The sequence below is a fragment of the Oryctolagus cuniculus genome, chromosome 6 (assembly GCF_964237555.1).
Source record: "Oryctolagus cuniculus chromosome 6, mOryCun1.1, whole genome shotgun sequence".
NCBI lineage: Eukaryota > Metazoa > Chordata > Mammalia > Lagomorpha > Leporidae > Oryctolagus > Oryctolagus cuniculus.
Genome location: NC_091437.1, coordinates 78,596,903 through 78,610,528, shown reverse-complemented (window position 1 = coordinate 78,610,528; position 13,626 = coordinate 78,596,903). Strand labels below are relative to the sequence as shown.

The window sequence follows — 13,626 nt, the reverse complement described above, 5'->3', positions numbered from 1 at the left end:
CCACAGCTAAGGCTCCTCTACCTTCTTGTTATTATGAATAATGCTGCCAGTAATACTTGCAATACAAAGTGTTGTGCAGAATTGTATTTTTGTTACCTTTGCCTGGTTGGGTACCTGTAAGTACAATTGCAGAGTCATGTAGTAGCTCTGTTTAGCCATTTGATGAACTACCGAAGTGCTTTCTAGCACTTTGTAGTGGTAGATGCAATATATGAGGGTTCTGATTTTTCCACCTCTTTGCCAAGACTTGTTAGTATATGACCTTTTGATTCTACAATCTTAGTGGGTTTGCAGCTGTATCTCTTTGTAGTTTCTGTTTGTATTTTTGGATGGCAAATGTTCTCAAGCATCTTTTCATGTGTTTATTGTACACTTGTATATCTTTGGCAAAGTTTGTATTCAGATTCTTTTTTTTGAAAAAAGTTTATTTTATTTATTTGAAAAGCAGAGTTACAGAGAGAGAGAGGGAGGGAGAGAGAGAGAGAGAGACAGATAGACAGAGACAGAGAGACAGAGAGAGGTCCTCCATCTGCTGGTTCACTCCCCAAATGACCACAGTGGCTGGGCTGTGCCAGCCCGAAACCAGTAGCCAGGAGCTTCTTCTGGGTCTCCCATGCTGGTGCAGGGCCCAAGGACTTGGACATCCTCTGCTGCTTTTCCAGGAACATTAGCAGGGAGCTGGATCAGAAGTGGAGCAGCTGGGACTCCAACTGGCACTCATATGGAATGCCGGTGCAACCGGCGGCAGCTAACTCTCTACTCCACAATGTTGGCCCCACTTACTCATTTTTTTTTAAAGATTTGTTTATTTGAAAGGCAGAATGTAGATAAAGAAAAGGAGAGAAGAAGAGAAAGAAAAGCAGGAGAAAGGGAGGAAGTGGTGGTAGAGGGAAAGAATCTTCCATCTGCTGGTTAACTCCTTAAATGCCTACAGTGGTGAGGCTGGGCCAAGCTGAAGTCAGGAGCCAGGAACTCTATCTGAGTTTTCAATATGGGTAGCAGGAACCCAAGTACTTGGGCCATCATCTGCTGCCTTCCCAGGTATACTGGCAGGAAGCTGGATCAAAAGCAGAGAATCCAGGACTCAAACTAGTACTCAGATAGGAGATGAGGGTGTCGCAACCAGTGGCTTAACCCATGTGCCACATGCTTGCCCTATCTTTGCTCAGCTTTTAGTTGAGTTGCCATTTTTTTCTTTAGTTGTAAAGGTTCTTTATACAGTGCTTCTCAATTTAGAATGGGGTTACATCCTGATAAATGTTATAAGTCAAAAATTCATTTAATTTCCATTCTACTGAACACAATAGCTTAGCAACACAGTATACTATAGGGAATCAGTGGTTTGCACTCAGTGTATCATGGCAGACTGAGAGCTGATTTTGGTGCTGCTGCCCATTATCCAAGGATCACACTACATGCTGCTAGCCTGGCAAAATAAAATTTGAAGCATAGTTTCTACTGTTTGCCTATCAAACTTTTGTTCCATCATAAAGTTGAAAAATCATAAATCAAACTGTTGTAACCTGAGGATTATATATACTGGATATAAGTCCCTCATTTGAAATGTGACTTGCAAATATTTTTCCCATTTTGTGAGTTGTCTTCTCTCTTTCTTGATAGTATCCGTCAAAACATAAATGTTTTAAACTTTTGGTCCAGTTCATTTTGTTTTGTCTTTGGCTCCTCTTGCCAAAAATAAATTGACTCTAGACACATGTATTTGTTTCTGGACTCTCCATTGGTCTGATGGCTATCCTGATACAGCACCACACTGTCTTGATTACTATTGCTTTATATTAGGTTTCAAAAAGAGGAAGTGTGAGTCCTCTCCCTTTCTACCTCAATCCCTTCCCCTTCCTTCCTGTTTCTCACTTTATTTGGTCAGTCTCCCATTGATGGATATTTAAGATTATTTCCAGATTTTCCTGTTAATTCATTGCAAGAATTACTGTAACTTTTTATCAACTTTAATTTTTTTTATTTTCAATTATCTTTATATACAGAAGATCGATTTAGTATATATTAAGTAAAGATTTCATCAGTTTGCACCCACACAGAAACACAAAGTGTAAAATACTGTTTACTAGTTATAGCATTACTTCACATTGGACAACACATTAAGGACAGATCCCACATGAAAAGTAAGTACACAGTGACTCTGTTGTTGACTTAACAATTTGACACTCTTGTTTATGGTGTCAGTAATCTCCCTAGGCTCTAGTCATGAGTAGCCAAGGCTATGGAAGCCTTTTGAGTTCTCTGACTTTGATCTTATTCTGACAGGGCCATAGTCAAAGTGGAAGTTCTCTCCTCCCTTCAGAGAAAGGTACCTCCTTCTTTGATGGCCCCGTTCTTTCCACTGGGATCTCACTTGCAGAGATCTTTCATTTAGGTCTTCTTCTTCTTTTTTTTTTTTTTTTTTTGTTTTTGTTTTTGTTTTTTTCCAGAGTGTCTTGGCTTTCCATGCCTAAAATACTCTCCTGGGCTCTTCAGCAGATCCAAATGCCTTAAGGGCTGATTCTGAGGCCAGAGTGCTATTTAGGACATCTGCCATTCTATGAGTCTGCTGTGTATCCTGCTTCCCATGATGGAGCATTCTCTCCTTTTTTGATTCTATCAGTTAGTATTAGCAGACACTAGTCTTGTTTGTGTGATCCCTTTGACTCTTAGACCTATCAGTGTGATCAATTGTGAACTGAAATTGATCACTTGGACTAGTGAGATGGCATTGGTACATGCCACCTTGATGGGATTGTATTGGGATCCCCTGGCATGATTTTAACTCCACCATTTGGGGCAAGTCCGATTGAGCATGTCCCAAATTGTACATCTCCTCCCTCTCTTATTCCCACTCTTATATTTAACAGGGATCACTTTTCAGTTAAAATTTAAACACCTAAGAATAATTGTGTGTTAATCACAGAGTTCAACCAATAGTTCTAGAACAAAACAAAAAAAATACTAAAATGGATGAAGTATTACATTGTACATCAACAGTCAGGACAAGAGCTGATCAAGTCACTGTTTCTCATAGTGTCCATTTCACTTCAACAGGTTTCCCCTTTGGTTGAGCAGAAAGTACTTGTGTAATCATATATTCCCTGGGGCTGGCGCTGTGGCACAGTGGGTTAATGCCCTGGCCTAAAGTGCTGGCATCCCATGTATGTGCCAGTTCGAGACCCAGCTCTACACTTCCAATCCAACTCTCTGCTGTGGCCTGGGAAAGCAGTGGAAGATGGCCCAAGTCCTTGGGCCTCTGCACCTGCGTGGGAGACTGGGAAGAAGTTCCTGGTTCCTGACTTCAGATTGGTGCAGCTCCGGCCATTGCGGTCAAATGGGGAGTGAACCATCAGATGAAAGACCTCTCTCTGCCTCTCCTCTCTCTGTGTAAAAAAAAAAAAAATCATGTATTCCCTCTGTCTCCAGCAGCAGTTTCCCTGTTTTAACATCTTGTATTAGGGTATGGCACCCTTTTTTACAGTTGATAAACCAATATTGATACTTTATTAACTGAAGTCCATAATTTATATTATATTAGGGTTCACTTTTCTTATTGTATAGTTTACTCTCTGTGTTTTATGGTTCTATTGGTTTTGACAAGATTATCTTTCCTCCTTGGTTGGAGAAAGTTGACTATAGTTGTGTGGTTCTATTTCTGGGCTGTCTATTCTGTTTTATTTGTTCTTTTGCCAAAATCACACTGCCTTGATTATTGTAGCTTTACAGTAAGTTATCAAGCTGGTGGTGCTAGTCCTCTGACTTTGTTGTTCTTCTTCAGTGTTTTAATGGCCATTCTGAACTTTTTGGCTTTCCATAACTTGAAAATATAAGGAAACAAACTTTAGTTTGTTTGCCAGTATTTGTATAATAAGTTGCTAGAATTTTGATTATGATTGCTTTGAATCTATAGATTGAGCAGAGAAGAATTTTATTTTATTTTATTTTTTTATTTTTTATTTTTTATTTATTTATTTTTTTGACAGGCAGAGTGGACAGTGAGAGAGAGAGACAGAGAGAAAGGTCTTCCTTTGCCGTTGGTTCACCCTCCAATGGCCGCCGCGGCCAGCGCGCTGCGGCCGGTGCACCATGCTGATCCGATGGCAGGAGCCAGGAGCCAGGTGCTTTTCCTGGTCTCCCATGGGGTGCAGGGCCCAAGCACCTGGGCCATCCTCCACTGCACTCCCTGGCCGCAGCAGAGGGCTGGCCTGGAAGAGGGGCAACCGGGACAGAATCCGGCGCCCCAAGCAGAGAAGAATTGATAGCTTGAAACAATGGAGTTTTCCTATCTATGAACATGGAATATCTTTCCACTTGGATTTTATTTGATTTCTTTCATTTCTCTCCTATTTTCCTCATAGAGATCTTGTACTTGTTTTAGTAGATCTATACCTAGGTATTTTGGTTTTTAATCTCAGATTACAATTGTTCATTGATGGTGTATAGGAAAGAATTGGCTGTTAATTAACCTTGTATTCCACAACTTTGCTGTAATTGCTTATTTCTTTTATCCCTTCTTGTTTTGTCTTTAAACTAGCTAGTACCTCCAGCCTCCAGTGAATGAGTCTATAGTGAGTGGGGATGTTCTTGCTTTGTTTCCAGTCTTAAGGGAAAGATCTGTTTCTTATTATTCAGTCTGATATTAGTTGTAGATTTTCTTCCTTATCAAGTTGAAAGAATTCCCTTATATTCCTAATTTGCTGAGATTTTTTATCATGGATGGATATTGAATTTTGTCAAGTGATTTTTTTCCTACGTATATTGCTGTGATCATGTGTTTTTTTATTCTTTAGTCTGTTGATGTGATGGAGTACATTAATTGATTCTCAAATATTGAACTAGTCTTGTATACTTGGAATCAGTGCTGACTGTGGTATGTCATTCTTTTTATATATTGTTGGATTTGATTTGCTATTTTTTGGAGGATTTTTTCATGTATATTTATGATGTCTTTGTCTGATTTGGGGATTATGGTAATGTTGGTCTAATAGAATGAGTCAAGAAGTGTTCCCTCTGCTTCTGTTTTTTTGAAGAGATTATAGAGAATTGGTGCCACTTGCTTTTTCAGTGTTTGATGGAATTCACCAGTGAGACTGTCTGGGCCTCTTGCTTTCTCTTTTGGAGGTTATACATTTTTGATTTAATATTTTTTGTAGATGCAGACCAATTCAGATTATTTGTTGGGTCTCTAGGAATTTTTCTTTCTTCTTATTCTTTATAGACAGTGAGAGAGAGAGAGAAAAAGGTCTTCCTTCCGTTGGTTCACTCCCCTAATAGCCGCTACGGCCGGCGCTGCGCCGCCGATCTGAAGCCAGGAGCCGGGTGCTTCTCACGGTCTCCCATGCGGGTGCAGGACCCAAGCACTTGGACCATCCTCTACTGCCTTCCCGGGCCACAGCAGAGAGCTGGACTGGAAGAGGAGCAACCCAACCAGGACTAGAACCCCGCGTACCAGCGCTGCAGGTCGAGGGTTAGCCAAGTGAGCCATGGCACCGGCCCTTTTTATTGAGAGGTAGAGTTACAGACAGTGAGAGGAGGAGACAGAGAGAAAGGTCTTCTGTCCGATGGTTCACTCCCCAAATGGCCGCAATGTCCAGAGCTGCGCCATCCGAAGCCAGGAGCCAGGTGCCTCTTCCCAGACTCGTACATGGGTGCAGGGGCCCAAGGACTTGAGCCATCTTATACTGCTTTCCCAGGCCATAGCAGAGAGCTGGATTGGAAAAGGAGCAGCCGGGACTAGAACCAGCGCCCATATGGGATGCCAGTGCCATAGGCGGAGGATTAACCTACTGTATCACAGCGCTGGCCCCGAATTTTTTTTTTTTTTTTCAAAATAGTCCTTGCTTAATCTTTAGGAGTTAATCAATTACCCTTTAAGTATTCCTGACAACTGATGGATCCAATAGCAGTATTTGCTCCCAGTAAGCTTTGATTCTCTGTCTTCACCCCTCTAACTTGTGGTGGAAGTTTTCTCTGGGACCGCAATTTTCTGATTCCTGGATCTATAATGAATTATTGATTTTTAGTTTGACTAGGGTTTTGCTTGTGGGGATGGAATGATGAGTTCTATGCTGTTTACATGTTGAACTGGAAGTCAGTTCTTTTTATGATGGTTTTGACTATTGTGGGTCCCATTGCTAGTTCAGGTGAATTTTAGAATCACCTTGTTAATTTCTCCAAAAAACTGGTTGGGAATCTATTGAGGATTTTTTGAAACTTTCAATTTGGGAAATATTGGCATTTTAATAGCATTCACTATTCATATTTATGAGCAATATGTTTCTCCACTTATTTAGGTTATTTAAAGTTACTTCTAAATTTTTTTCCTTTTGATGCTATTGTGAACTGGAATTTTTTTTTAAAGATTTATTTATTTATTTATTTGAAAGTCACAGTTACATACTGAAGGAGAGGCAAGGAAAGAGAGAGAGAGAGAGAGAGAGAGAGGTCTTCCATCTGCTGGTTCACTCCCCAATTGGCTGTAACGGCTAGAGCTGTGCCGATCCAAACCCAGGAGCTCCTTCTAAGTCTCCAACGTGCGTGCGGGGGCCCAAGGATTTGTGCCATCCTCCACTGCTTTCCCAGGCCATAGCAGAGAGCTGGGGCTTCCAGTGGAGCAGCCGGGACTTGAGCTGGCACCCATATGGGATGCCAGAGCTGCAGGCTGGGGCTTTAACCTGCTGTGCTGCAGCACCAGCCCCACCATTTTTGTTTTTAACAGCAAAAAAAGAGCTTGGATATTGTTTTTTAAATGTAATCTTTGGAAAAGCTTAATATAATGGAGGGAAGCTTTTAGCAAATGATTACTAAAGCATTATGTGTATCTTCATTATGATACACATAATAAGAGCCTTTCAGAGTCTGTGTTCTGTTTTCTTGCATTAGCTTTTAATTTTTATTGTTCCTTCAGATTACTTCTTTTACCTTTGTTGTTTTTCTGTGTAGCTGAAAACACTGATATGTGGTATTTTGTTTTATTTTTATGTGATGATGAGAAATTTGAAATCAATGTTTATCTTTAATTTTTATTCCAATAAATTATCTGCGTGAAATCATGAAATGATTGATGGGATGGTTAGATGACTGACAGGAAAAGCATGGCAGGGCTGCCTTCAAATTAGTTGATAAAATTGATGCTAATGAATTCTTTATTTAATTTTACTATTTAAAAAAACCAAGTACTTCTGGGTCCCCCCCACCCCCAATCTGTGGAAAACCACACTTACATTAGATTATGACCTATTTTCTGTCCATTCCAAACTTAGCAAGTATCTAAGTTTATTTTTCCTTCTATCACTTTGAGCATAATAATATATAGAAAATAATTTTCTTAAAACAAAAATTTAAATACCAAGAAATCTCTGAAGTTAAGAGGCTGTATTGCAATGTTACAGGTGCTCATCAAAATAAAGGAGTCGTCCTTGGACAGTTTCCCTTGGCCACTAGCAGCATGGCAGATAGCATTTGAAAAATGTCCATGGACTCTAAAAAGGCAGGGCATTTTATAGGTAAAACTGAAGGAGAAAAAAATGTAAGTCACTTATATTGAACCTACACTGTCTATAAATAAGAGGGGTAGAACAATAGCCAATGGACTAAGTCCTGCGATAGAGGATAGTCCATGAAGAAAAGTGGTTGCTGCTTGTTGACTGGTTAATTCTGTTTGTCTGCTTGTCTGCTGCTTGTTGGCTGGTTAGTTGTGTTGCCTTTTTGTCTTATTTTCTCATGGAGGAAAGGAATGTGAAATAATTTCTTTTTGTCTTGTCTTTATTGGTTTAGCCCAGAGCTGTCAGTTTAATATAATCCTCTCTGAACTCTTTCTTCTGTCTTCTACCTTGTAACTTATTTTAGGACATCTGAGAATTCTTACCACCTTGTAGTTTGTAACTCATAATTTTGAACTAAGTATATATTTTTTGAAAAGGGAGATATTCTGAAATAGAAGAAAACATGGAGATGATAGAGGAAAAAGCAAAGGATGAGAGAGCACAAACAGATTTATGAACCTGGGGAAAATGTTGTGAAAGAGGACAACAGCAAATTTATTGAGTGATTAAGTAGAATAATAATGTAAATTTTGTTTAGATTTGAATAGACCTTTTTAAAGAGTACGTTTCCAGCAAATGTCAGAGTAGGAATTCACATTTAGTTCAAATACGAAGCTGCAGTATGTTGCTATTTGGACACCATGGGAGAATGTGACAAAATTAGGGCTTGTGGTTGATGTGGTGATAGGAATTTGGATTAGAATTGATGAATCCATTGTTGACTTAACAATAGTAGTAAGAGACAACTTGGAGGGAGCTCTCTTTTTTCTTACCACAAGAGTCCTTTTCTTTGAACCTGTTCTTTGAACATTTTTTATAGATGATTTGAGTATAGAAGTAGCATGCTCAGCATATTTACAGATAATAATACTTTCACTGTTGCTGAAGATATTCAGTGGACCAAATGGCCCTACAGGATAACCATAAAAATCATTTCTGTGTTTCATAGATAGGATGAGAAATCTGATTACTTCCAATTCTAAGAATCTTTAAGGCAAAGACAATGCTTTACAAATGTTGATGGATCCTGCTAGAATGCAGATTCACCAGTAGGTCTAGAGTAGGGCCTGTTAGTTAGTATTTCTAGTAAGTATCCAGATGATACAGCTGCTGGTGTATATGCCATATCTTGAATGACACGAGTGTCAGCTCTATGGAGACACTTAAGTCACTGGTTTAAGGCAGTAATTGGCAAATACTTTCTGTTTAGGCCCAGATAGAAAATATTTTAGGGTTTGTGAGCTGTGAGTGTAGCTGTGTTCCATTAAAATTTTATTTAAAAGAAGAGAAAGCAGCCATGTTTGTACTTGAGATGTGATTTTTCTGACCTATGGTTTGAGGTATTCAGAGCAAATGATATGTTATGCATTTGAGGAATTTTATGTTAGGTTAATTTGATTATGATTTCATAAAATAATTTCTTAATACTAAATTTCAATAAAAATATCAAAGACACTTAATTCTTTGAAATTATTAAGCTGTTTCAGTTGAATTAAATTTAATTTTTAAATAATTTGCAAGCTAACCTTTTGGAAAGAGCATCCATAGTTTGATGTGTTAAAAATATAATTGTGTGAAGAGTTTCTATGAAAGAGAACTCAGAAATAAAACTTAGCTCAATGTGCATTTCTTCATTTTCCCTAGCAATTTGTTACGCCATTTATGCTCTGCTTGAAGGATGAATTGAGAACATCGGGAATTATCTATGTATTGAATGGTCTCCATTTGCAAGCATGAGGGGCAGTCCTTTCCCAGTTCCTTGGGTTCTGAGCAGCATCAGTGTCCACCCCTTCACTCCCTAGGATCTGTACACCCCTGGGTATATGGTGGTCCTTGAGGAGGGAGACCAGAACTATGGCAGAGGAAGCCTTCTCTGATGTTAGTCCTTCGCTCCTGTTCTTAGAAGTCCCTTTTGGGTTCCAATAGAAATATTAGTTGGTATGGTTGCCTTGTAGAGAATGTGAGGGGGACATGGAAGTCAGGATAGTAGTTGTGGGTTGCTGTCTTCTAAGAAACATTTGCTGTTGGGGTTTTAATTCTGTTTGTGACGTTTGTGTTATGTGTGCTCAGGGCTCAACCTACCATCTTGATCATAGGATGCTGAAAGGAATTTTCTCCACTACTAATAGTAGGGCCTGTGGTTTACAAGTGATTCATCAAGAAAATATAATTAGCAAAGATCCACTTGTAATCTTACTGAAATAACTTTAACTGATATTCTAGTTGTCTCTCTTGAGAGAGAGTAGGCGTCCTTGATGTTTAGGGAACTGCGCATCATAAACGTTGTGAATCTGAAAGTAATCAGTTATGTATGTATAAAGGTTTTAAAACTGCTAACTTATATGTAATAGTTAAATCCTTGGCAAAATATATTTATAGATATCTATTTTTAGGATGATACCTGTGTTATAGCTACACTGTGTTGTGCTTCATAGAAAAATTAGAACTTGATCTCTCTTTGAATTAAATTTATTTCAGAATCTTGACAAAACTTCTAGAGGTGTCAGATGACCCCCAAGTCTTAGCTGTGGCTGCTCACGATGTTGGAGAATATGTGCGGCATTATCCACGGGGCAAACGGTAAGACAAAACCATTGTTCTCATTTGGATTTGTTGAAATCTTCAACACAGGCTCCTAGATCATGAACATATCTGAAATAGAGCGGTTTAGTGAAAGAACTAGTGGAGTAAATGAAATAAAAATCACCATAGTAGTGGGTATTATGACAAACTCAGTTAAAAATTGGATAGTATAAAAACGACTACACTTGCTTACTATTTTATAGTAGCCACCAGAGATCACATTAAAAATTTTATGTTAGATATTTTCTTCAATTTGTATAATTAATTCACTCATTATTATTTGAGCACTGTTATTTTTTTAACTACCCTTTGTAACCACAGAGCTGAATTAGACATTGTTTTTGACTTTAGTAAGATTCAAAGTACAAAAGGAAAACATTTGTAAAGAAAAGTTACAGTAGGTGCATGATAATGGAATTATATATTTCAAAGTATTGAAGCATAGGAAGAGACAGGTAAGGTTTCATAGAGGAAGTGATACTGTCACATCATTTAAATTTTCTTAAATGTTCATACATTGCTTACAAAAATGGGTGGATTTATTTTGGAAAATTGAGAAATCAAAGAGTCAGTATTATAAGGGAGAAAACATTAAATGGGGCAAAAAGCCTTTTTTATTTTGTTGGAAAAATAGTAATCCTTAATGTGCTGTACATTGAGATTTAATGCTATAACGAGTACTCAAACAATATATTTCACTTTGTGTTTCTATGGGGGTGCAAACTGTTGAAATCCTTACTTAATGCATTCTAAACTGATCCTCTGTAAAAAAAAAAAAAAGAAATTATCAATTCCCAACTTGACTCTCACTGGGATTAAACATGACAATAGGTCTGCTCTGATTTCATCATCATTTAAAAAAAAATCATCTATTATTTTTCACTTTATGTTTCTGTGTGGGAGCAAACTGTTGAAATCCATACTTGATGTATACTAAGCTGATCTTCTGTATATTAAGATAATCAAAAATGAATCTTGATGTGAATGGAAGGGGAGAGGGAGTGGGAAAGGGGAGGGTTGTGGGTGGGAAGGACGGTATGGGGGGGAAGCCATTGTAATCCATAAGTCGTACTTTGGAAATTTATATTCATTAAATAAAAGTTTAAAAAAAAATACCAGATTTTAGGACATACTTCAGGGCAGTTGTAATCAAAACAGCATGGTACTGGTACAGAAACAGATGGATAGACCAATGGAACAGAATTGAAACACCAGAAATCAACCCAAACATCTACAGCCAACTTATATTTGATCAAGGATCTAAAACTAATTCCTGGAGCAAGGACAGTCTATTCAATAAATGGTGCTGGGAAAATTGGATTTCCACGTGCAGAATCATGAAGCAAGACCCCTACCTTACACCTTACACAAAAATCCACTCAACATGGATTAAAGACCTAAATCTACGACCTGACACCATCAAGTTACTAGAGAACATTGGAGAAACCCTTCAAGATATTGGCACAGGCAAAGAATTTCTGGAAAAGACCCGGGAGGCACAGGCAGTCAAAGCCAAAATCAACTATTGGGATTGCATCAAATTGAGAAGTTTCTGTACTGCAAAAGAAACAGTCAGGAGAGTGAAGAGACAACCGACAGAATGGGAAAAAATATTTGCAAACTATGCAACAGATAAAGGGTTAATAACCAGAATCTACAAAGAGATCAAGAAACTCCACAAAAATAAAACCAACAACCCACTTAAGAGATGGGCCAAGGACCTCAATAGACATTTTTCAAAAGAGGAAATCCAAATGGCCAACAGGCACATGAAAAAATGTTCAAGGTCATTAGCAATCAGGGAAATGCAAATCAAAACCACAATGAGGTTTCACCTCACCTGGTTAGAATGGCTCACATTCAGAAATCTACCAACAACAGATGCTGGCAAGGATGTGGGGAAAAAGGGACACTAACCCACTGTTGGTGGGAATGCAAACTAGTCAAGCCACTATGGAAGGCAGTCTGGAGATTCCTCAGAAACCTGAAGATAACCTTACCGTTCGACCCAGCCATCCCACTCCTTGGAATTTACCCAAAGGAATTTAAATTGGCAAACAAAAAAGCAGTCTGCACCCTAATGTTTATTGCAGCTCAATTCACAATAGCTAAAGACCTGGAACCAACCTAAATGCCCATCAACGATAGACTGGATAAAGAAATTATGGGATATGTACTCTTTAGAATACTATACCGCAGTAAGAAACAACGAAATCCAGTCATTTGCAACAAAATGGAGGAATCTGGAACACATCATGCTGAGTGAACTAAGCCAGTCCCAAGGGGACAAATACCATATGTTCTCCCTGATCGGTGACAACTGACTGAACACCAAGAGGGAAACCTGTTGGAGTGAGGTGGACACTATGGGAAACGGTGGCTTGATCAGCATAGCCCTGACTGTTGATGAACAACTTAATACATTATCCCTCTTAGTAGTTTTTTTTGTCTGTTCTACTTAATATGACTGGTTTAGTTCTGTAATTGATGCACAGTTATTCTTAAGTGTTGAAAATTAACTGAAATGTGATCCCTGTTGAACATGGGAGTGGGAATGGGAGAGGGAAGAGATGTATAATTTGGGACATGCTCAGGCTGACTTGCCCCAAGTGGTGGAGTTGGAAGCATACCAGGGGATTCCAATTCAATCCCATCGAGGTGGCATGTACCAATGCCATCTCACTGTTCCAGGTGATCAGTTTCAGTTCACAGTTGGTCATGGTGGAGGGACTGGGAGTCAAAGGGAGCACATAGACAAGTCTAGTACCTGCTAACGCTAACCAATGGAGTAAATAAAGGGGAGAGTGATCCAACATGGGAAGTGAGATACTCAGCAGACTCATAGAATGGCAGATGTCCTAAATAGCACTCTGGCCTCAGAATCAGCCCTAAAGGCATTCGGAGCTGGCTGAAAAGCTCATGAGAGTATTTCAGGCATGGAAAGCCAAGACACTCTGGCAAAAGATCTCTGCGAGTGAGATCCCAGTGGAAAGAACAGGTCATCAAAGAAGGAGGTACCTTTCTCTGAAGGGAGGAGAGAACCTCCACTTTGACTATGACCTTGTCTAAACAAGATAAGAGTCGGAGAACTCAGAGGGCTTCCATAGCCTTGGAAACTCATGACTGGAGCATAGGGAGATTACTGATGCCATAGACAGAATGTCAATTGGTAAAGTCAACAACAGGAGTCACTGTGCACTTACACTTCTTTTTTTTTTTAAAAAAGATTTTTATTTATTTATTTGAGAGGTAGAGTTACAGATAGTGAGAGGGAGAGACAGAGAGAAAGGTCTTCCGTCCGTTGACTCACTCCGCAAATGGCTGCAACAGCCGGAGCTGTGCCCATCCAAAGCCAGGAGCCAGATGCCTCTTCCTGGTCTCCCACGCGGGTGCAGGGACCCAAGCACTTGGGCCATCTTCTACTGCTTTCCCAGGCCACAGCAGAGAGCTGGATTGGAAGAGGAGCAGCTGGGACTAGAACCGGCGCTCGTATGGGATG

General features: G+C 39.3%; 1 protein-coding gene across 4 annotated transcripts in view; it reads left to right on the top strand.

Moving 5' to 3' along the window:
* ATP6V1H (ATPase H+ transporting V1 subunit H) overlaps positions 1-13,626 on the top strand; it is a 111,400-nt gene that overhangs the window by 57,394 nt on the left and 40,380 nt on the right. For all 4 annotated transcript variants that reach the window (XR_007919035.2, XM_008255525.4, XM_008255526.4 and 1 more), the window contains one exon: positions 10,023-10,124. Coding sequence is in view for 3 of the 4 variants with exons in the window: in XM_008255525.4 (XP_008253747.1) it covers positions 10,023-10,124 (102 nt within the window). In the remaining variant the exon portion in view is untranslated. The remainder of the gene's footprint in view (positions 1-10,022; positions 10,125-13,626) is intronic.